Consider the following 23,397-nt stretch of genomic DNA (forward strand, 5'->3'; position numbering starts at 1 on the left):
CAGATGATCAATGAGAGCACCATCAGTGGTCAATTGTGCTAATAGTATATACACTTGATATGATGTGCTGAGAATGGGATTTAACATCTGTAATATTCCTCCCCCAAACTCATAACCCCAGACTGCTGCTGCTGCTAAGTCGCATCAGTCATGTACGACTCTGTGCGAGCCCATAAATGGCAGCCCACCAGGCTCCCGTCCTTGGGATTCTCTAGGCAAGAATACTGGAGTGGGTTGCCATTTCCTTCTCCAGACTAGGCATGAGTAAAATATCAGACAAATTCTAATCAAGGGACACTGTACAAAGCATCTACTGAGTACTCCTCAAAACTGTCAAGACCATCGAAACTAAAGAAATGTCAAAGCTAAGAGGAACCCAAGGAGACATTACAACTAAATGTTAGGGTGGTTTCCTCGCCAGGATCCTGGAGTGGGTAAAACCTATAGAAATCTGAGTAAAGTATGGGCTTTAGTTGACAATAAATAATGCATCAATACTTCCTCATTACTTGTAATAAATGTAGCATATTAAGGTAAGACATTAGTAATAGGGGAAACGGGGTGAAGGCATATGAGAATTCTGCTATTTTCACAATTGTTATTCAAGTCTTAAAGGATTACAAAGGAAAAGGTCAAAATAAAGTCTACTGACAGTTTCAATAAAAAAGATAAGGAAACTTTGGGCAAAAGATGCTGAGTATGATAAAAAAAAAAAAAAAGGAAATAGAAAGGAAACCAAACACAAGCATTCGGAACCTGTAAGTGTGAAACAACCCTTCCTAAATTACCTTTGGTTTTTCCTCTCCCTTAACCTCCAATCCCATATAATATACTAACCTGGCCTCTTTCACCACAGAAACATCTCTGGATCCACTTTTTTCTCAAGCCCCACAAACACTGCCCTGATCCAACCTCATAGATGTTTTGCCTGTATGTGGCAAGAGCCACTAACCAATGCCAGGTGTAGACCTGGAACCCTATACTTGCTCAAAAACCACTTTAAGACGTCTGCCAGTGTTATTTGTCACAGAAATCTGTCAAGATCCAGGCAAGGGCCAGTGTCTTGTCAAAGATACAACGGTTCAGAGCAAATCTTTAGCTTGGTTTATGTCTCAGCGTGCTCAGTCGCTCAGTGGTGTCTGACTCTTTGCCACCCCATGGACTGTAGCCACCACCACCCCTGCCCCTGGCTCTTCTCTCCATGGGATTTCCCAGGCAAGAATACTGGAATGGGCTGCCATTTCCTCCTCGAGAGTATCTTCCCACCCAGGGATCGAACTTGTGTCTCCCACATTGCAGGCAGATTCTTTAACACTGAGCCTCCAGGGAAGCCATGAGGAAACACAGGGACTTCACAAAGGAGCAGAACATTCACTGAGAATCCTTAAGCCAGGGATGGCACCAGTCCAATCTGTGATGACCTGGGCAAGATCAGCTTGGGAACATGGTGGTGTGTTTCTACACAGAGGCTGCTGCTGAAGATGCTGGATCCTGGAAATGACCTCCATATAAGTCGGTTGGGGGAGGCAGTTTGGGCCCCCTAGCAGCCAAAGGCCTGAGGTTCTTATGTACCCAGAGCAAGAACCCAACCAAACCTAGCAGTCATATCCAATAAGGCGCATGAGGAGTACCTGTTATGATAGCTGTCATGTATCCATCCTAGAGTGGCCCCCGGGGCTGTGGTCCTGGAATTGGCCCCAGAGCACGAATGTCCTCATGGAGGCCGGGGCAGCAGCTCACCTGCAGTGGCATCTGCTCCCCCTTCCCTCTCCCAGCCAGGTCAAATGGGATCTCCAGAGGCTTGCTGTTTCCACCTCTATGGGGCGGCCAAACCTCTTTGTAGCCTGCACCCCTGGGACCTGATTACTTTCCAAATTCTCATTGGAGTCTGGTGCCTCTCAAACCTAGAAGAGTGTCCTGGGTACCAACCTTGCCATCTGCTAGAGCCTTTCCTCTGCTCAAACAGCCTGACTGGCTCCTAGCTGGCTCTGTGGATGGCTGATCAGACACCCCTCTGCCTCTCACACTCAGGCTCAAAAGCTAGGACCTCACAGTCACATTCACAAGACCCTGAGTTCCCTCCAACACATGGTATTCCACAGGGAATGGTCTAATACACTTCAGGATCATAGACATGTGCCCTGCACTTCTATGGCAATGAATACTACTGAGCCACGATGAGGAGATTGCCCAGATGCTGTGTCAAGTCCTGCCGGCTCCACCTGAAGCACCGTGGAAGGGGATGCTACTGAAAGGGTGTTGCTGAATCGTGCAAAGAGGCCAGGGTTCTTGGCCTCCAGAGAAGAATTCAATCTGGGACCAGAGACGAGGCTGGATTGCTCAGAGTTTTTGTGTACTAAAGTTTTATTAAAGTATAAAGGAGATAGAGAAAACTTCTGACATAGTCTTCAGAACGAAGTAGAAAGAGTACCCCCTTGCTAGTCCTAGCACTGGAATTATATACTCTCAGATTAGTTATTACAGTGAATCAAAAGAATGTCTGGAGGTTGTAAAGACCTCACCAGACCTACTCACATAATTTACAATTTGAGATAACAGAATTAGCTAGAAGATTTTCTTAGAGACTGTCCTCAAGCAGGATACATTATTGCTATATAATCCTAAGGAATGTAGAGGGGGAAAAAAAAGTTTGTCCTTTCTTCCTCTTTGAGAATTCCAGACCCCTCTCTCCATGGGGACCCCTCGACTTCTTATCAACCTGCCTAGGAATTGACTCTCTCACTACCTTGGGACTTCCAGATAAAGATACACACATGAAGTCATCGGGACCAGGGCCTAAGCGGCTCTGAGTGGGGGGCAGCAGGACAAATCCCAAGGCCAGGTTACGGGGGAGAGGGGGTGCTGTGGGCAGCAAGGGTGGGTGGCCTTGGGACTGGGCCCCACGAGGAGGATGTCTCCAACCCCAACAGGGAACTTTGGCAGCTGGCTGCTGCCCTCCTGATGGAGACTGAGCACAGCCCCAAGGAGGCTGACAGTGCAGCTCGGGGGGCGGGGGGCGGGCAGGGGGAGTGTGACTGTGGGTGCGGCAGGAGGAATTCCTGTAGCCAGCTCCCTGTGGGGCAGCCTCTCTCAAAGGTCAGAGGTGCAGGACTTTAGTCTCTGGGAGAGGAACCACACTCGGAGTGGTCTGTGTCTGTGTGTTATCCTAGCTTGAGGATTAACCCTTGGGTGCCTATGTCCCTTCAAAACAAATGGTCCTGACAAAAATGCTTCTGCTTAAAATTCATTGGCTACGGGTCATCACATGACCCTTCCTAAGTGAAGAGGCCTGGCAGGGTCATGTCCCCATGTGTGCAGGGGGAGATAAGACAAAGGTGACTGAACACCTGACACCTCTTCAATTCCACACTGCCTAGCAGATGCTCAACAAAGAACAGTGGTTAGAATTTATAATGACAAAATCTCCTTTGTTTTGGAGAGGAGAGTCTGAGTAGGTCACATGGGTCTTGAAATTCTCCACCGTTTCCAAGTGTCCACTGACTATCTGGCAGGTGCCACATGTGTGACTAGAATCACATCTCCTGTTCCTGTTGTTTTCTGGCATTCAGCAGGGAAAGCTGCCCCTTCAGCCCCCTCCACCCATCTGCACCCCTCACTGCAGTGACCTCACCACCTCATTAGGCCCAGAAGTCACTCCTGCCTTTTGATGCCAGGCACAGCCTTAACCTGTAAGTCCTCTGCTGCCTCCACACTTCTCAACCTGCCTGAACCCAGGGACACTGGCAGACATTACATCTTTACTGGCGAGTACTTATTTCTAATGTTATTCAGATCGCAGACTCTGTCCCTCTCTCCTCTGTAAATTTTTTTTGTTTTCAAGACACCTCAGAAAATTGGCAGCTCAATAGGAAACAGAATAGAAAACCAGTCAAAATTGCTGATCTGAGTGTTTTCCTCTTGGAGGATATATTATTCAACTTGGGCGTTGTGTGTGCTTGGGGGTGGGGAGCAGTGTCTTTCCCAGCTGCAAAGCTTGTTCCCAGGATTCCAGTCACCCAGCATGTCCTGTCCACATTTGCAACTTCTCCTCACACATTTCTTCCCACTGAAATCTAGACCATGTTCACAAGTGGTCAAAATATAGTCCAGATGACCAAACAGTCATTTCAATATACTTGGTAATCAGCTTTCCCAGGGCAGAGAGGATGGCTAGTGTAGGGAATACAGGGCCATACTTCAAAGAGCAAGATTCGCATCTCTCCAGGATTCGTAGCAGATGGGGGTTGGTAGAAAACACCTCCTTTGCCCCTGTGGTCAACAGCAATGCTTCAAGAGCCAGGAAGAACCCCTTCCTTCCTGCCTCAGAAAGAGATCTCTCTGGGCTTTATCCAAGATGCAAAAGGACACCTAACAGCAATGATCTATTTCAGACCTTCCCATCAACCTCATCACACACTGCCTGTAAGTCTGAGGGCTGCCACCAACCAGCCTCATCATGATCACCTCCCACAGAAGGAACCCAGTTTCTCAAAGCCCCAAACTACCCTGGCTCAGGCACCAACATTTGAGTGCTCCTCCTGGAGCTCCACCACCCCTTCCCATGTTGCCTTGTTCCGTTGGACTAGGGGACGTCTTTCCATCTTCCTTGTGTGACTGCAGCTCTGAGACAATCACTCGAGGTGTGGGGGTGTCCTGCTTCTCCTAGTGTCCCCACTGCTAACATGACCTTTCACGGAGCAGGGACTCCATAAAGGTCTTTGGAATAAATGAGCCAGTGAACAGGGAGCTCAGATGAACTGTCTGCTACTTCCTTAAATAACCCAGGCAAATCCAAATAAACAGAGATAATTTAGTTTTTGGGAATGATACACAAAAGGACAGAAACATGAATTCACTACGATTACTTTTATCATCTAATTCTTCCCCCATCAATACTACTGCTCAGTAAGCTCACATTTCCAAAACAGTCCTAATTCCAATTCCACTGTATCCTGTTCAGGACCACAAAACAAAATGGAAGAGTTCCCAATTGCTTTTACAAAACAGCAAAAATTTTGTTCTTGAACTGGGTAAGCATAAGCACATTATGATCAACCTCATTCACAAAGCTGAGACACTGAAGTTTATTTAGCCTTCCATTAAAACAATTCAAGTTTGACAATTTTCTAAAAGAAACAGAGATGAATCTGCCTGTCATCATAAGGAGCAGGAACCCAAAGACGCTACACAATGGCTCCCCCAACTGGCCCAGGCCCTCAGTTTTGAGAAGGCTGAATACTCCCTCTTTAATCACAGAGGGAAGGATTAGACTGGCTGCTGCTCTGGCTCAGGCCTCCTTGTCCTTTCTCCTCCCTCGCAGCCTCTGCAAACTGGAGCACGAAGGACCTCCAAGCCCTTTGTCTGACCCTGAGCACAAATGCCATGACTTTCTGTTTGCTGGTCTCTGCATAGGCCCGGGGACCCCACAGGAACTTGTAGCGAGCAGGGTCACTGTCAGGCACCTGCCGGTACTCCAGGTATCCCTCCTGCACCCACACTTGGGTCAGCAGCTCCTTGGGCTCCCCAAAGATGGAGTGCTCTCTCCCAACACACACACCCATCCTGCTGAGTGCTCCCCAGACCACCTCCTCAGGGGTGGGGTCTCCATTCCTCATGATCACACTGAGGACCAGCACCAGGAGGCCGGCCTTGGGCAGGCCCTGCTCACCGCTCTGCATCGCATCACAGGTGAGGCCCAGGGCAGGGATCATAGCGTAGGTGTCCGCCCTGGGGTATACCACCGTCACCTCCACGCCAAAGACCAGCTGCAGGCACTCCGAGGCTTGTCTGAAGACCACCCGGAAGTGCTCCTGGTTATCCTTGAGGACCTTCTCCAGCATTTCTGCCTGGGAGGTCCACTCCTTGGCTTGATACTTGAGGAGCAGGAAGTTCATCAGGTTAGTTATCATCTCCTTCAGAGCTTCCTGGGGCAAGGCCTCCCCAGGGGCTGAGGAGGACACTGTGGGGGAGGAGGCTGAGAGGGATGCAGCTTCCCCCACCTCAGCCTCCAAGAGCTGCACCTCCACCGGGCCCTGGGCCTCGCCTGGGTCCTGAAGGTCTTCCTCCGGCTTGCTCAGCTCACTCATCTCCACCAGGAGCGCGATGCCTGTGATCAAACTCGACAGGAGTGAGACAGGGGGACAGATGGGGACCACGGGGCTTAGGGGAGGAGGGGGTGTGAATGGCCTGGGCTGAGAACTGCACTGCCCCTGTGGTCAGTGCATAGAGGCCAAGCAGGACATGAGGAGCAGCTGAGGACCAAGCATCTCCCCAGGCTAGAACCCACAGGAGGCCCTGGTGGTCTGATACAGGCCACTTACAGGTCTCCCTTTGAGGGGTTCACTCAGACCTCACAGGGGTGCTTATCCTGGGTGGCCAGTCCCCTGGCTACCTGAAGGAAGAAGTAAAGTGGCTCCCCAGGGTGAAGTCAGCACAGCCTGAGATTTCTGGCACTGACAAAGTGGGGGCTATTAGGGCCTTCTGGGGTCCCCTCTATTCTGGGATTGGGAGCCCCACTCAGGGCACCCTCCTCACCTTAACTCCTGATACTGCCTGGACCGCCTCTGCTCTCTGACCTCAGGATATCGGCCTCAGACCTCCGCCTTGGCCTCCTGGGCCCTGGAGCTCCTGTGAGAGAAATGATGGGGACACCTTGAGGGTAGAGTGTGGCACAGCCCTGGGCCTTTTGTGCTGGAAGGAGGAGTGGACTCTGTGAGGGCCCCCAGTTGTGGGGTGGGAAGTCCCCCCGGGGCTCCCTTGTAATTCTCCCCTTCCCCCTGGCACGGCCTGGACCCTCCCCTTTGGGGGCCTGCAGGATAACTCAGAACAAGACCCGTGTCTGTGCAGAAAGCACTGAGGGGCCCCACATGTGGCCACACCTGCCCAGAGCCTCTTGGGGGTTCTAGGCTGGGGAGATGCTTGGTCCTCAGCTGCTCCTCATGTCCCGCCTGGCCTCCAAGCACTAACCACTGGGCAGGCATCTGCTCAGTCCAGGGAGTCCAGCCTCTGCCAACCAGAAGCCTCTGCCCTCCGCCCGAAAACCTCACATCCCAAGGTACTTAAGCCAGATGTCAAAAACCCTCTCACCCTGCTCACCCTGCTCTAAGACCTCCAAGAGCTCCCACAAGGGCCAGGATCCCTCCCTCCGTGTTGGGGGTCTAACTGCCTCAGTCCTTCCTCGCGTGGAGCCTGGACTCAAGCAGCACCCGGGACTGTCCCGTCCGCCATTTTGAGACCCTGCCGCTCTCACGAGGTCCTCAGTCTCTCTGAGACCGGCATGCCACGAAGTCAGACAGGCCGAGTATGCTTTTCTCACCCCAAGGGCTCCCAGGGCCGACTACAGGGGCAGGGATCTGTGGGGTTCTGTCAGTCCTCACTCAGGGTCCCCCCAGTCTTCTTGCAGGCACCTCACCTTGCCTCCGCACAGGACTTGGATTCTCGCCTCTCCGCAACTGAAGCCCCGCCCCTTATACCAGGACCCCAGTCTCTTGAAGACCTGGATGTCAGGAAGTCAGTGCATGCCTGTTGCGCTCATCCTGCCCCCATGGTCGCCCTGGACTGAAAAAAGAGACGGGCTTCTCTGAGATCTCCTCTGATTAGGGTCCAGTGTCCTCTAGTCCCTCCTCAGGGTCCTCAATTTGACACCCTGCAGGACCTGGGAATCGGCCCCCCTGAGGCTCCGCCCCATATGCGAGGTCCCCAGTCTGAGACCCGGATGACAGGAAGTCTGCCCCCATACCAGGTCCCCAGTCTGAATCCCAGGTGTCAGGAAGTCCGCCTCCTGCACCAGGTCCCCAGTCTGAGACCCAGATGTCAGGAGGTGAGACCATGCATGTTGGGCTCATCCTACCCCAGGGTCGCCAAGGACCAATAGCAGCTACAGGATTCTTTGAGGTCTCCTCTGACTTGGGTCCAGGGTCCCCTCAGTCCTCCCTCAAGGTCCTCATCTTGAAACCCTAGAGGAGCTGGACTTCTTCCCTCTGCTCACCTGAGGCCACACCCCCTCTCCCAGGTCCCCAGTTTCTCTGAGACCCGAATGTCAGGAAATGCAGCATGTGCTCATCCACCCTCTGTGATCCCTGAGCCTTGATGTGAGAGTCCCACCTCTGGTCAACACAAAGGGCATCCCTGGATCTGCCAGGGCTCTAGATGAGGTCCTTGAGGGAGGATATAAGGAACCCCACAGATCCCTGCCCCTGCTGTCAGGCCTGGACGATCCTGGTGGTGGGATGAGCACTTGGCAGCCTGTTCTGACTTCTGCGTCTATGTCTCAGAGACATTAGGCAACTGTTAGAAGGGGCAGGGCCTCAGATGGGCAGAGGGAAAGATCTTAGTTCTTTTGAGAGTCAATGTGAGGATATGGAGGGAGGACTGAGGGGACCTTGGACCCCAGAGCAGAGTGGGATCTGGGAGGACATAGGGCAGATGAACACATGCTGCATTTCCTGACATTCATGTCTCAGAGAGACTGGGAATCTGGTATAGGGAGTGAAATTCCTGACATTCCATGTCTCAGAGAGACTGGGATCCTGGTATAAGGGCTGGGACCTTAGTAGGGGACAGGAGAGAATCCGTCCTGAGGGAAGACTGAAGGGACCCTGAGGAAGGACTGTCAGAAGCCCACAGATCCCCGCCCCTGTTGTTGACCCTGGGAGCCCCTAGGATGAGAAGAGCACACTAGGCCTGTCCTGACTTCCTGACATCAGGGTCTATGAGAGACTGGGGACTTGGTGTGAGGAGCAGTGGCTTAGGTGGGGAGAGGACAAAGCCCAGGTGAGTTGGCTCTTCCCATCAGGTGGCCAAAGTATTGGAGCTTCAGCTTTAATACCAGTGCTTCCAATGGGTATCAGGGTTGATTTCCTTCAGGATTGACTGGCTTGATCTCCTTGCTGTCCAGGGGGCTCTCAAGAGTCTTCTCCAGTGCTACAGTAATACTATTTTATACTTAGTAGTGTGTATCTGTTAATCCCAAACTCCTAATTTATCACTTCCCCTGCTTTTCCCTTTTGGTAACCATAATTTTGTTCTGAGTCTTTCTGATTTGTAAATAATTTCATTTGCATCATCTTTTGAGATTGCACCTATAAGGCTTACCACAGAATATTTGTCTTTCTCTTTCTGACTTACTTCACTTAATATGATAATCTCTAGGTCCATCCACGTTGCCACAAATAGTATGACTTCATTATTTTTCATGGCTGAGTAGTATTCCCGTGTTGCGTGTGTGTGTGTGTGCATGTGTGTGTGTGTGTCTGTGTGTGTGTGTGTGTTTGTGTGTGTGTGTGTATACCACATCTTCTTTATCCAGTCATCTGTCAATGGACATTTAGGTTGCTTCCATACCTTGTCTGTTGTAAATAGTGCTGCAATGAATGTTGGGGTGCATGTATCTTTTCACATTAGAGTTTTTGTCTATCTGGGTATATATTCAGGAATGGGATGTCTGGATCATATGGTAGTTCTGTTTGTAGTTGTTTAAGGAACCTCCATACTGTTCTTCATATTGAGTGTACCAACTTACATTTCCACCAATAGTGTACAAAGGTTCCCTTTTCTCTGCTCCCTCTCCAACATTTATTCTTCATAGGATTTTTGATGGTGACCATTCTGACCAGTGTAAGGTGATACTTCATTGGAGTTTTGATTTGCATTTGTCTAATAATTAAGAATATTGAGCATCTTTTCATGTGCCTATTGGCACTCTGTGTCTTTGGAGAAAGGGTCTTCTTTGGAGAAAGGTTTTCATGTCAGGATCACACAGGCTGGGTGGCTCAAACTACAAACCGTGTTGGTTCAGGAAGCCAGCAGCCAATGTGGAGGGGTCAGCTGATGTTGGCTCTTGTGAGGGCTGTGGAGAGAATCTGTCCCATCTCTCCCCTCTCACTTCCAGGGCATTGCTGGCCGTGGTGGGCATGCCTGGGCTTGGGCTTCCTCTTCACCTGGAGTTGTCCTGTGTGCCCGTCTGTCTCTAAATGCGTCATTTGTATGGGGACAGCCATTCTGTTAGAGGAGGGTCCATCCTAATGAGCTCACTGGACCTCCATCAGCTCTGTTAAGACCTTTCTTTTGTCTATAAGGTCATGCCTAGGTACTTGGGATTGAGACTCCAGCACCTGAACTTGAGGGGACATGATGTGACTCCTTACACTCTACAAATGCTCTGAAGTAGGAACATACTGGAATGTTCCAAGGATGGAAGGATGGCCTTCATAGCTACCACAGGTGAATCCAGGGGCGAGGAGAGCAGGCTGCTGGGGTAGGAGCCAGATCATGTGGGACCTCGTGGGCCTGTCTGCTGTGCTTGGAGAAGGGAAGGCCCAGGAGGCCCTAGACTGGGTGCCTCTGGGACCATGTCCCCATCCTCATAGTCACGTGGAGATGGAGGCTTCCAGCTAGAGGTGCTGAGAATCTACTGAGGTTCAGGCCTGTGGCTCTGCTCCCCTGCCTTCACCCCACTCCAGTAAACAGGGACCCCCCCAGGTACAAGGAAAGAAGTGAGGAAAGAGGTGCATGTGGTCAGGTCCCCTGTAGTCATGGGCTATCTCTCTATCCCTGGCACCTCCTCAGCCGTGGAAAGATGTGAGAGTAATCTAGTGGGTTATTTGAGGTTTGAATTTGGTAATCCCTGTGTAGTGCCATTCCAGGCCCTGGCAATGACACCGAGTGCACCCGTCCCAGTAGTTCCTGCTCTCCTTCATTCTTTCTCTAGGCTCTAGGTGGGGGCTGGGGCATCTACTGACAGTGGAGGCAGTGGTTTGGGAAGGGCTGCAAGGAATGTGATTCCCAAAGGCATGGGGAAGACACCTGGCAGGGCCGTTCCAGGGCCAAGGCCAGATTGGTTAGCACAGATCTGTGCTCAGCAGGCCTGGGCTAAGATGGGGGCTCTGCAGAGCATGGGCAGGGATGGGGCCAGGGAGTTGAGAGGTGGAGTAGGGGCAGTGGTGGGGCGGGGGGAAGCCAAGCCCAGGACTGTGCCTATTTGTTCTGGGAGAGGACCAGAGCCCGGCCACCGGGCTGTGAAGCCAGGGGACTTGCCCTCCCTCCTCAGTGCTCCCAGGGTTTCAGGGCCCTCTGTCTTAGAACTCACCATGTGCCTCTCTCCCGCTGTCCCGCCCTCCTTCCTGACCTCCCCACAGACTGCATGTGATGGATGGGTCCTCTGGGTTGCCAACCCCCGTCAACGGACAGTGTGGAGATGGATGGAAGGAGCCAGCCCTCTGTGATGCAACCGCCCCACCCCCGCATTCTGTGTCAGCAGGCTTGGAGGATGCTCGGACATGTGGGGCTGATGTCCGGCCCAGGGCTGTGAGCTTGGAGGCTGCTGTGTCAGGCTCCTGGCCTTTGTGGTTCTGTGTTTCCACACCCACATGAGGTCCTGGGAGTCCTGGGAGGTGAGGTTCAGCTGTCTGTCCTTCTAACAGCCTTAGGATGTCAAGACCATGGAGATGTGGTGGCAGCCTGTGCTATGTGGACCCAGCACTGTACCCTGGCTGTCCACATTGGGAACTGGGACTGGGAGGACGTGGACTGGCAAGAGCTGCAGGAGCAGAGGCTGAGGATGAGCCCTGCTCAGATCCTGGCCTTGCTGCGAGATAGGGAAAAGTTCGGCCACAGAGTGATCGCCAGCAAGTGATGGCCTGCCCCGTGCTACCCGCATGGCCCCTGGTGCTGCCCTGGATCTCAGCTGGCTTGTGATCATTTGTTTTCTGTTGAACCAGTTGATAGGGGGAGGAGGGGTGGGGCTGAGGTTTCTTCAGAGGGGCAGCGAGGGTCCCTGGGCTGGGAAATGGCGGCCTGAGATGCCTGACCCCCACTTTGGGCCTCAGTCCCCATTTGTGCTCTGAGAGGCAGAGGCATATCCAGGTCTGTATGTGGCACTTGCCTCTGTGTGTGTGTGTAGTGGGGGTGGGGGTGTGTGTGTGCACATGTGTGGGTGTGCCCAACAGAGATCATGAGAGGCACCACAGCACCCAGCCTGGGTTCCCCACCCCCACCGCCTGCAGCTGGACCTGAGCAAGTCGCCTGACTCCCCAGGGGTGAGGCCCCACAGCAACAGCTCTCTGCTGGTGAATCGCTTGGGTACCTGATATCCGCAGGCTCCCCACTGGGGCCCTCCTGTTCTGTCCCTGCAGCCTGCAGTGGGCAGATTGAGAGCTGCCCATGGCCTGGTGGGTTCATGGAGCACCAGGCCTCTCCCTTTCATTTCGCTCCCTCCCTTGCTTGGCCTTACACCGAGTTCCCTTTCCTGAGGTGAGCCCACCTGAAATGCTCAGTCAGAGGACCCAGTTCACCCTGGGTCTCCTCTGTGATGCAGTCTTAGTCTCTAGCACTTTGCTAGAGAATCACCTTGCTCTCCTTCTGTGTCCTGTCTTTGCACACAGGTTTCGTGGATTGGGGTCACTTTGCTGTGCCCAGAAAACCTAGGTTGTGATGAGGTGGAGGAGCTGGAGAATCAAGCCATGCTACCCAACCTGTGACGTAAGTACCTGACTGCGCTTGCCAACCCTCGCAGGCTGCTACAGTCTGTCCTGGGGAGGGCCAGGAAGGACATCTTCCAGGTGGACATCCCCAAACACCTGACCCCCTTTGGTCAGGAGGCCTGTCCAGACTGGGCTCTCAATAGGAAGGGGACCGAGAGACCAGCTCATGGTGACACCATCCAGTCGCCACCATGCCCTGGACATGCTCATCTGGTTCGGTCTGAATCAGCCCCACCCTGCGGTGAGCTGCCCACTTGGTGTGGGGCCGGGGGCTGGGACTCTGGGCTCAGCAAGAGTCTCCAGGACTTTACCTTTATGAAAAGATGTCACCACTCATTTTGGCCCTGCTAGGTCTGGGTGGTTGAGAGAAATGTGTTATTAGGAAACCGGTTAGTGTTTTTCCCTCTCTGTTCTGGTCCAAACTCCCCAGTGTTGGAGCAGTGTCCAGGGGGCGATGAGGGAAGGCCGGGGGTGAGACTGTCAGCAGCTGGCTAGGCCCCCGGCACATGGACCCGCAGGTGCAGAAACTGGCCGTGGTTTGTCCTTGCAGGTGACCCTTGTCTTGCTGTAAAGTGTACCTTGGCTCACAAAGCCTGTGTGCTGGACACCGTGCCTGGTTGCTCCATATCCAAAGTCAGGCTCCTAAATACAGCTATGAGGGCAGAACGACAAGGGCTGATGTTCACCTTGTGGAAACTTGTACTTGTCTTTGGGTTTAAAGTCATGTTTTTGCAAGGCCCTTGGTGGGTGGGGTGACCCTGCTTTCCAGTGGGCCTCTTGGGGATGCCCCTGGATCGGGAGCTGGAGAGGCTCAGCTGCTGATCAGAAACTTGTGGCATTGTCAGTGGACACAGGAGGAACCCATTCTGCTTCAGGGTGCATGACTTATGGAAGGTGACACCCCCATGTCAGGAGCCAGACTGGGTCTTCTGCTGTGTGGTAGGCAAGGCGCAGGGACCAGCCCATCTTGGGCTGGCCTCAGCGCATGGCTCGGGAGCCACACTCTTGGCTGAACCTGTGAAATGCTGCTGCTTCAGATGAAAAGGTACCATGGGGACCAGACTGAGGCCTGTCTAGGGCATGGGCTTCCAGCCTCATCTGGCTCACCCAGTGCCGTGTGTGAGTAGCATGGACTGACAGAAAGAACACAGACTAGCAGTTCTCATTTGATATTTTATTTATTCCCATGGAGTTTTGCTGTACTTTATTAGAGCCAGAAATAGATTTTTTATTACAAGAGAGTGTTTTTGAGTGTCCCTAGGGACTTGGTGGCTCAGGGATTGGGATTGTCCTTGAACTGCTTACAGAAAGCACACTTGTAAACTGAGGAATCCCCCTGCTCCTCATCCACCTCAGGGGCCTCGTTTGGGGCCACAACTGAAACGACCACCATCATGATGGAATAATAGGTGTTGTACATAGTCATCACTGAATCAAAACCTGGATACTCTGTGGGGCTCTAGGGCAGTTCCCCTGCGCTGTCCCTTCCCGCAGTAGCTGGGGGTACAGATGTGGCATTGCTGGACATGCCCTCTCCACTGGGCCCACCCTGCTCGCTGGGGAGATGGTTTTCCCTGGCCCGCCCAGCTACACTACCCATAGACCAAAGGCCATAGAACACAAATGAGCACTGGCCAGGAGTTTTGTGAACTATCGGGGTTCCTTTCTGGGCCTTCTTGTCAGCCTCTTGGGTGGACTCATTGTGATGGAATTTAGGAGAGCGTCTGGTCGCCACAGCTTGCTTCTTTCTCTTTGGGGTCACTGTTGCGCTGGTGGTGGGCTAAGCAGTTGTTCTGGGGTCACCTTTCCTCCAGATGTTCTGCAGGAGGAGAGGCTTGTCTCTCTGAAACTTGGAGTTCCGATAGATCTGAAAGGAAATGAATCACTTTAGCCGTTGTGTGGGAGAACAGCAATTCCTCGCTGCCCTCCTCCCCACCACATCCGGACCTTGCCTAAATATGGAGATAAGGTCTCTTCATTCCTGACAGCTTGAGGCCCTAGTGAGTGCACTCTCTAGAGCTCCCTCGGGGCCAGCCTCGCTTGAGGTGTTACTGGCCCTCCCTGACCTCAAGTGGCCCCTTGGGGTCTGGAGTCACCCCTGTGGATCCTTTCTAAGGGGGTTGGTAGAACATGACATGTCCTGCTTTCTCCTCTTTCCTTAACCATTCTCTCACGAGAAAAAATTTCTCCTAGGAAATGAAACCAGTCCAGCACTCGGTTTGTCTAGTCTAGTCTCCCCAGAAGGGCTTTCTACGTTACCATCATCCTCTTCTTCCCCACAGAGTGACCCGAAGGGCAGATTTCCCTGAACCCATTCAGGTTAAATTCCCAGATGAAAGTCTTGATGCTGTCTGTCTCGAAGATCCTGTCTGCGCCTCTGCGCTGGAGGACCTCCGTCTGGAAGAGATCTGCTTTGATGACCACCGTGTCTCCATTGTCTTTCCAGTCCACAGAGGTGAAGGCCGCATCCTCCACCATAACCCAGAGCTTCTAGGGAAGGACAGCCTGAGGACGGCATTGTTCTCATCCTCGTTGGCCGTTTCTGGGTTTGGGCCCTGTGGGAGCAGGTTGTCTTGGGAGCCTGGATCTGGGCTCTCGGGTTGGTCACCCTGCTTCTCCAAAGCCATTCCTGAGAATCCACATTTGGATCCAGGGAGGAAATCATGGCGGTCCCCTGCTGTGGGCTCCCCATCAGTTGATGGGGCCAGCTGGGCTGCAAGTGCCTCGTGGGAAGCCAATCAACCTCAGGAGCATTCTCTACCCAAGCAGTGAACGCTCAGGGCAGAAGGGCCTCAGACCAGGGTCTCAGTGTCCAATACTGTCTGGAGATTCTACAATCTGGGTCATGGGCCAGACTTCCTTACTTGTTTCATGATGTCACAGAGGTGATGTGGAGAGGCAGCCCTGGCCCAGTGTAGGGGAGGGGGGAAGGGGATGGAGATGGGATCCCCAGCTGGTCTCCTGTCTGAAAGTACAGAAAAGTATGTTTCAGGTTGCCTGCAGAGGCTCCCATATGCTGCCAGGTGCCTTGTTTCAGGGGGCCAGGCCTTGGATGGGTTGACAAATGTGCCCCTGGCTCCACTCCCCTCCCTACCAACGGGCAGGCCTGCGTATGACTTCTGCTGAAAGGCCAAGCCCTGGTGAATTCTGGCTTGGCTACCACTGGTCTTGGCTACCACGAGAGAGACCCCAGGGGTCAGATGGGCCCCTGACGACTGTCCCTTCCAGAAGATAGGGTCCATAGTAGGCTGATTGGCCTAGCCTGAGTTGGTGGTTCTACCCCCTCACTCCCTGTACCTGGCCTTGCCCCTCTTCTGGCTTTGGTCTCTTCCAGCTGGTGCTGCCGATGGTAGGTCCTGTTCAGATGGCCCCAAAGTCAAAAGTTCTGTTGTCCTGCTCCCACCACTCCCCAGGTCGAGCTCTCCCCAGAGTAGGGCTGTGCTCAAGCACAGTGGGAGCGAATTCAGCGTTCCACTTGACTGTTCCCCAAGCACCTGAGATACAGACTCCCCAGGAGGCCGTGTGGGAGGGCACAGCCAGGCGCTTCACTGAGCTTGCAGCCTCCTGAGCTCTGCCCACCCCCAGACGGCATCCCACTGCAGATCACAGGCTGCTGTCTTCATTTTCCATTCATTCCCGTAAAGACCACTCTCGTGGCCATAGAGTCCTCACTTTGGGAACACGTGAGCGTGTGCTTTTCCTGTCCCCTTCCCAGAGTCTCAGATTCGGATTCGGCCTCCCTGGAGGCTGCCTCGAAAGCCCTGTTTCCTTTCATCAGTGGGGTGGTTGGGCTTCTGCTACCCCTGGTCCTGGCCTCCCATGTCCAACTTGGGTCTCCGTGGGTACCTGCCCTTTGAAGGACTTGATTAGGGGCTCAAGGTCCAGCCTGTTCTGTTGAAAACAAGCACTTCACTGGTCTTCTCCGAGGCCAGCTCTGATCTTCTCCAACCCTGCCTCTATCCCCACCACCACTGTGGACCTGTTCTCCCTTACCCAGATGGCAGGTACATCGAATGATTTTGTTGGCTCACAGGTTAGGCATTTTTCAAGGGGCCTCCTTTATACACACTCACTCCCACGGACATGACTGATGTGTTGAGCTATATGTGACCTAAGGAAGCCCCTGTCTACTCATATTTGAAAATGGATGAGGGTCCGGGTGTGGGACTGTACAAAACCCAAGTGAAAGTCACCTGTCTTCACCGTACATGGACTATAGGGAAGTGGGTTTGGAGACACATATTCTCTGTGTGAGGGCCACTGTTCTTCAAAATCGCTGTGTAGGGGACAGACCAGCACCTTGGAAAGGCCCATGTGTGAGGACCCTAGGGCACTGTCCCCATGGAAACAGTGTCCCCACAGTTCTGCCACTCAGCAGGGTTATTTGTCCTGTTTGAGAGCCATGGCCTGGTGTCTGAAAAGGGAGACCTAAGAGGGTGTGGAAGAGGCTCTCCCAGGGGCCTTTCAACCTGAGGACTGGTGATCAGAATTGAGCTCGCAGGCCTCGATTTGGGCTTGCTCCTTTGCCTTTGTGCTCCTAAACAGGTTGACAAAGCATTCCTTCAGGTCAGTTCACCTGACTGGGACATGACTCTGGAGGCTGTGATCATTGGTGGGGGCCCCTGGTAGCTCCTCCTAAGGGGACTGAAGACCATGGTGTCTGTGGCAGCCTGGCTAGGTGGCCTTTCCTGCCCCCACCCCCCCCCCTTTTGGAGCCCCTCCTCACCCCCTGGCCTTTGAGAGAGCTGCCTTTTCTGGTCCCCCTCCTCTAGGCACCACTCAGGCCCTGGCAGTGGGTTTGCATGGCACCGAGGAGTCTTTTGTCAGCTGTGGCTTGGGACATTTGTGTTGTGCACACAGCCCTCATGATGTCCAAGGACTGCCCTTCTCAGCCTTGCTCTCCTGCCCTGATGCTTGGTTTCCCTGGCCTGGTGTCCCCAGCCCAGAGGCCATCCAACTGCACCCCACCCTCACTGTGGCTGGGGAGACCTGGAGCCTGGGAGGTCCACCTGTGTTACCTTCTCTCCTGTATCGGAGGCTCCTGTAGGGGCCTGGGCCCTGGGGCCATACAGACAGGCACTACCTCCCTCCTGCTCAGTGAGGAAGCTTCAGTTGGGCAGGAGGCTCCATGGCAGCAGCAGGGACAGGGCATCTCCCACGTGCGGGCTCCCTCATGCGGGAGGTGCTGGGCCTGGACAGAGATGCTGGCCCCTGACAGAATCAGTTCTCAGCAAGCCACAGGGCAGGCCCACAGTGCTTCTGATTCTCCTCATCCCCTTCCTTCCACGGGCCTGCTTTTTGTCACCTCAGAGGCATCCTGTAGCACTGAGAAGAAGAACGCATGAGAAGTCAGAAGGTTGAGCCGGGGCCTAGGGTGGGCGGGAAGGATGGGGGCTCCAGAGGAATTGAGACCAGGGCTCTGAGCCCAACCCAGCCCTCACTAGCATGTGATCCTATGAAGATGCCCAAGCCTCACGGCCTCAGTTCTTCATCTGGGAGGCAAGCGGGTATGAGGAGCCTCGTGTGTTGGGCTGCAGGATGCACCTGAGGGATGGGACAGAGCTCACAGGACCTGGCGGCTGTTGGCACTGTGATGGTGGGATAGGAATCTCTCACACTGTTGCCCCCAGACACTCTTCCACTCACCACTGGATGGGCCTGGGTGCTTTGTGGTTCATGGCAGGTCAAAGAATATGCACTTCAATAGGATGTGGAAGAGCTTATGAGCCAAACAAGATGAGTCATAAATAAAACTCAGTAACTTTTCCAGTTAGACCATAATGGACCATAGTGTTAGTTGCTTAGTCATGTCTGACTGCAACTCCACTGATCGTAGCTTGCCAGGCTCCTCTGTCCATGGAATTTCCAGGCAAGAATACTGGAATGGGTTGCCATGCCCTTCTCCAGGGGGATCTTCCTGACCCAGGGATCAAACCAGGTGTCCCACAGTGCATGAACATTGTTCATCGTTTGAACTACCCAGCAAGCCCCATTTCCAGTTAGAGGACCTGCTCATTTTGGGTGTGGAGGAGTGTTCCAGCAGGACCCAAGATGCTCCAGGAAATGGAAACAAGAACCACATTCTGCCTCTGTCCCAGCTGGTCTTCCATCCAAACCCTTACTTTCCATCATTGCAGCCCCAACAAAGGTCATGTCCTTGATTACAGTTGCCAATTACAATCAATATAATTAAAAGCTAATTAACACCTTGAGTTCTGGATCCCCGGGACCAGGAAAGAGAGGGTTGGTCCATGGATTTCTGGGCATCACTTCAAGGGACTGTGACCAGAATTCTGCAGGATTCCTAGCAAAAAGGGGGTAGAAAAGACCTTCTCCATCCCTGTGTTCAACACCAATGCAACAAGAGCCAGGACCCCTTCTTTCTTGCCCCAGAAAGAGATCTCCCTGGGTTTGATGCAAGGTGCAAAAGGACACCTCACAGCAATGTCCCATTTCAGAGTTTCCCCTCACCCCCACGACACACCTGATGTGACTCTGGCTCCTAGACTATCGCTCTAGGCGTGGGGGTGTCCTGCTTCTCCGGAGCTTCTCCCGAAGTGGAAACCATAGCACTGGGAGGGGGCAGACACCCAGAGGGCTCTGGGGGAGACTGGCTGTTGTAGCAGCAGCCCCCTCCTCCAGGGTGCCCTTGACCAGAAGAGAGGAGGAGGAGGAAGCTGCATCTCCTTCCTCCACCTGGTCCTCCTCCTCCTCTTCCTCCTCCTCCCCTCAAATGAAGTGTGCCTCCATCAGACTGTCATCCTCTCTTGGATCCTGAAAGTCTCTCTCAGGCTGGTGGAGCTCATGCATCTCAGGCATTATGACTGGGATTGAACCACAGAGAGGAGTGAGGCAGGGGGACAGATGGGGACCACGGGCCTGCAGGAGAGAGTGGGTATGAATGGCCTCATCTGAGAAATGCACCCTGGGTGGTCTGATGCAGGCCACTTACAGGTCTCCTCTTGAGGGGTGCTCTCGGGCCTCACAGGGGTGCTCCTCCTAAGCAGGCTGTCCCCTGGCTACCCCAAGTAGGAAGGGCAGTGGCTCCCCAGGGAGCTCCTCCCACATAGGTCCCCTTGCCTCACTCTTGTCTGTAGTTTGATTCCAGTCATCATGCCTGGGATGAGTGAGCTCCACCAGCTTGAGAGAAATATTCAGAATCCAAGAGAGGAATAGGGTCTGATGGAGGCACGGTTCATTTGAGGGGAGGAGGAGGAGGAAGGGGCATCTCCTTCCTCCTCCTCCTCCTTTCTCCTGGTCCTGGGCACCCTGGAGGAGACTGGCTGCTGCTGCAACAGCCAGTCTCCTCCAGAGCCCTCTGGGTGTCTGCCCCTCTCCCACTGCCATGGCTGCCACTCCAGGGAGCCAATCTGAAAAGCACGGTCTCAGCAGGCAAGATGAAGTGCCAGGCACCTTATGTGACCAGGAAGGTGCCAGGTCCTCACTCTGAGATGCACTATGGGTGAAAATGAATGAGCTGGTGTGATTTCTGCTCAGCATGTATATCACCAAGGAGCCGATAACCAAGGCAGAAGCACTGAATAGTGTCCTCAAAGATTACCAGGACCACTTCCCTGTGGTCCTCTGTCAAGCCGGGCAGAGCCTGCAGATGGTCTTTGTCTTGGAGGTGAAAGAGGTAGACCCCAGTGAGCACAAGTATGTCCTGGTCCTCACCCTCAATGAAATGCTGAGGGATGGGCAGAGGTTGCCCAAGGCTGGCTTCCTGGTGGTGATCCTGTGCCTGATCATCGTGCATGAAGACGGTGCCCCTAGGGAGGAGGTTTGGGCAGAACTCTGCAGGATGGGGTTGTGTCCTGGGAGGGAGCACTATGTCTATGGGGAGCCCAGGGAGCTGCTGACCCAAGTGTGGGTCCAGGAGGGGTACCTGGAGTACCAAACAGGTGCCTGACAAGCCACCCTGCTCACTACAAGTACCTGTGGGGTCCCCAGGCCTATGCGGAGACCAGCAGGTTTAAAGTCCTGGAGTATTTGGACAGAGTCAGTTGAAAGGGTCCCAGCTCCTCCCACCCCCTCTGCAGAGGCTGCAAGGGAGGAGGGGGAGGATTCTGAGCCAGAGCAGCAGCCAGGATCCTTCCAGGCCCACGTCCAACAGCTTTTCTTGGGGACAGGAAAGGAGGCTGATCCTTCCCTCTGTGATTGAAGAGGGAACAGCCAGCCTTCTCAGCAGTGAGGGTCCGGGCCCATTGGGGGAACCCGGTGTGTGGCATCTTTGTGGTCCTGTTCTCTACAATGACATGGAGACTCATCTCTGTTTCTTTAGGAATTTTTCAAATGTTATTCCTTTTTAGAGAAGACAGTGCATTCCAGTATCTATGTCAATGACGTTGATCACACTTTGTTTGTACTCAACCAGCTCAAGATGAAGAGTTTTCCTGTTCTGTAAAAGAGATTAAGAACACTTTCATTTTATTCCATGGTCCTGCACAAGATGACATGGAATTAGAATTAGAATGATTTTGGAAATGTGAATTTATTTAGCAGTGATATAGTTGGTGGAAAATTAGAAAATAAAAAGTGATAGTAGTGAATTATTGCTTCTTAAACTTTTTGTGTGTCATTTTGTACAGCTAAGTGATCTCACTTTATATGGATTTTCCTGGGTTATCAAAGGAAGTAGCAATTCATCTTGAGTCAAGAAGTCCCCTCCTCACTGGCTCATTTATTGCAAAGACCTTTTCGAGCCTCTGCTCCGTGAAAGGCCCTGTGTTAGCAGTGGGGACACTGGGAGAAGCAGGACCCATCCACACCTAGAGTGATGGTCTAGGAGCCACAGTCATATGAGGTGCATCGTGGGAGTGAGGGGAAATGGGACATTGCTGTAAGGTGGCGTTTTGGGTCTTGGATAAACCCCAGAGAGATCTCTTTCTGGGGCAGCATGGAAGGGATCCTGGCTCTTGTCACTTTGCTGCTGACCACAAGGATGGCGTAGGTGTTTTCTCCCCAGTATCTGCTAGGAATCCTGAAGAACTCCCATCACACTCCCTTGAAGTGATGCCCAGAAATCCATGGACCAACCCTCTCTTTCCTGGCCCTGGGGATCCAGAACTCAAGGTGTTAACTAGCTTTTAATTATCTTCATTGTAATTGGGCACTGTAATCAAAGACTCAATATTTATTGGTGCTGCAATGACGAAAAGTAAGGGTTGTGATGGAAGACCAGCTGGGACACATGCAAAGAGTGGTTCTTGCTTTTATTTCCTTGGGTCCTGCTGGAACACTCCTCCACACCCAAATTTCACAGGTCCTCTAACTGGAAATGGGCCTTTCTGGGTAGCCCATACAATGAAGAATTGCTTGCATGGGAGACCTGGTTTGATCCCTGGTTGGAAGATCCCCAGAGAAAGGCATGGCAAAAAACAACTCCAGATTCTTGCCTGGATTTCATTGTCTTACCCTCATCCATTTTTAAATATAAGGTAGACAGGGGCTTCCTTTAGGTTTCACATCTAGCTCAACAAAGTCAGACTTGTTTGCCACTTGTAGCATTGCTGTGACCACAGGGGCAAGTGAGGTGTTTCTACCATCCCCACCCTGCCATCTGCTAGGATCCTGGAGAATGCGGAATGTTGCTTTGGAGTATGCCCCAGTATTTCCTGGGGTAGCATCCTCTCTCTTCCTGAAAGCTGATTACCAGTACATTGAAATAAGAATTTATTTGGTCATCGGAGTTGTTTTTTTTTTTTTTTTTTTTTTTTTAGCCACTGTGAGCATGGTCTGGATTTCAGTGGGATGAAATGAGTGAAGAGAAGCTGAAAAAGTGGACAGGACCTGCTTTGTGACTGGATCCAAGTAACTTTGATTTACAGCTGGGAAAGAGACTGCTCCCCACCCCAAACACACACAAACACCCAAATTGAATAATATAACCTCCAGGAGGAAAACACTAAGAGCAGCAGTTTTGACTGGTTTTCTATTCTGTTTCCCATTGAGCTGCCAATTCTCTGAGGTGTCCTGAAAACAACAACAACAAAAAATTCCAGAGGAGAGAGGGACAGAGTCTGCAATCTGAATAACACTAGAAATAAGTACTCGCCAGTAAAGATGTAACATCTGCCAGTGTCCTTGGGTTCAGGCAGGTTGAGAAATGTGGAGGCAGCAGAGGACTTAAAGGTTAAGGCTGTGCCTGGCATCAAAAGGCAGGAGCGACTTCTAGGCCTAATGAGGTGATGAGTGGGGGTGTGGATGGGTGCAGGGGGCTGAAGGGGCAGCTCTCCATGCTGAGTGCCAGAGAACAAGGGGAACAGGAGATGTGATTCTGGTCACACATGTGGCACCTGCCAGATAGTCAGTGGACACTTGGAAAAGGTGGAGAATTTCAAGACCCATGTGACCTGCTCAGACTCTCCTCCCCAAAACAAAGGAGATTTCTAACTGCTGCTCTTTGCGGAGCATCTGCTAGGCAGTGTGGAATTGGAGAGATGTCAGTTGCTCTGCCACCTCTTGTCTTCCTCTCTCGCTGCACACATGCGGATACAATCCTGCCAGGCCTCTTCACTTAGGAAGGGTCATGTGATGACCTATAGCCAGTGAATTTTGAGCAGAAGCATTTTTGTCAGGACCGTTTGTTTTAAAGGGACACAGGCACCCGGGGGTTAATCCTCAAGTCAGGACAACACACAGACACAGACCACTCCAAGTGTGGTTCCTCTCCCAGAGACTAAAGTCCTGCACCTCTGACCTTTGAGAGAGGCTGCCCCACAGGGAGCTGGCTACAGGAATTCCACCCACCCTTCACAGAGATCCACACCCCACCCCTGAGCCACACTGTCAGCCCCCTTGGGACTGTGCTCAGTCTCCATCAGGAGGGCAGCAGCCAGCTGCCAAAGTTCCCTGTTGGGGTTGGGGGCATCCTCCTTGTGGGGCCCAGCCCTGAGGCCCCCATCCCTGCTGCCCACAG

At 52.7% G+C, this 23,397-nt stretch overlaps 1 protein-coding gene and 1 pseudogene across 3 annotated transcripts; both read right to left on the reverse strand.

Moving 5' to 3' along the window:
• Positions 1–5,060: 5,060 nt before the first annotated feature.
• On the reverse strand, positions 5,061–7,462 carry LOC122435851 (melanoma-associated antigen 10-like). Of its 3 annotated transcripts, XM_043459935.1 has the most exons (4): positions 7,412–7,462; positions 6,535–6,627; positions 6,000–6,106; positions 5,061–5,873 (listed from the first exon to the last, which is right to left on the reverse strand). In XM_043459935.1, exons 3-4 carry the CDS (start codon positions 6,084–6,086, stop codon positions 5,247–5,249), a joined length of 714 nt encoding a protein of 237 aa, XP_043315870.1. In that variant the 5' UTR covers positions 6,087–6,106; positions 6,535–6,627; positions 7,412–7,462; the 3' UTR covers positions 5,061–5,246. The 3 variants fall into 3 exon arrangements, with proteins under 3 accessions (XP_043315870.1, XP_043315868.1, XP_043315869.1); XM_043459933.1 differs by having other exon boundaries at positions 5,061–6,106; XM_043459934.1 differs by having other exon boundaries at positions 5,061–6,106; positions 7,316–7,440.
• Positions 7,463–13,752: 6,290 nt separating this feature from the next.
• LOC122435674 lies at positions 13,753–15,721 on the reverse strand (annotated as a pseudogene).
• Between the last annotated feature and the right edge of the window lie 7,676 nt (positions 15,722–23,397).

Source organism: Cervus canadensis, chromosome X (assembly GCF_019320065.1).
Source record: "Cervus canadensis isolate Bull #8, Minnesota chromosome X, ASM1932006v1, whole genome shotgun sequence".
NCBI classification, from domain to species: Eukaryota; Metazoa; Chordata; class Mammalia; order Artiodactyla; family Cervidae; genus Cervus; species Cervus canadensis.

What these genes read in the sequence shown, in the direction of transcription:
- LOC122435851 (XM_043459933.1), bottom strand. Translation starts at nt 6,086, where the DNA reads ATGAGTGAGCTGAGCAAGCCGGAGGAAGACCTTCAGGACCCAGGCGAG.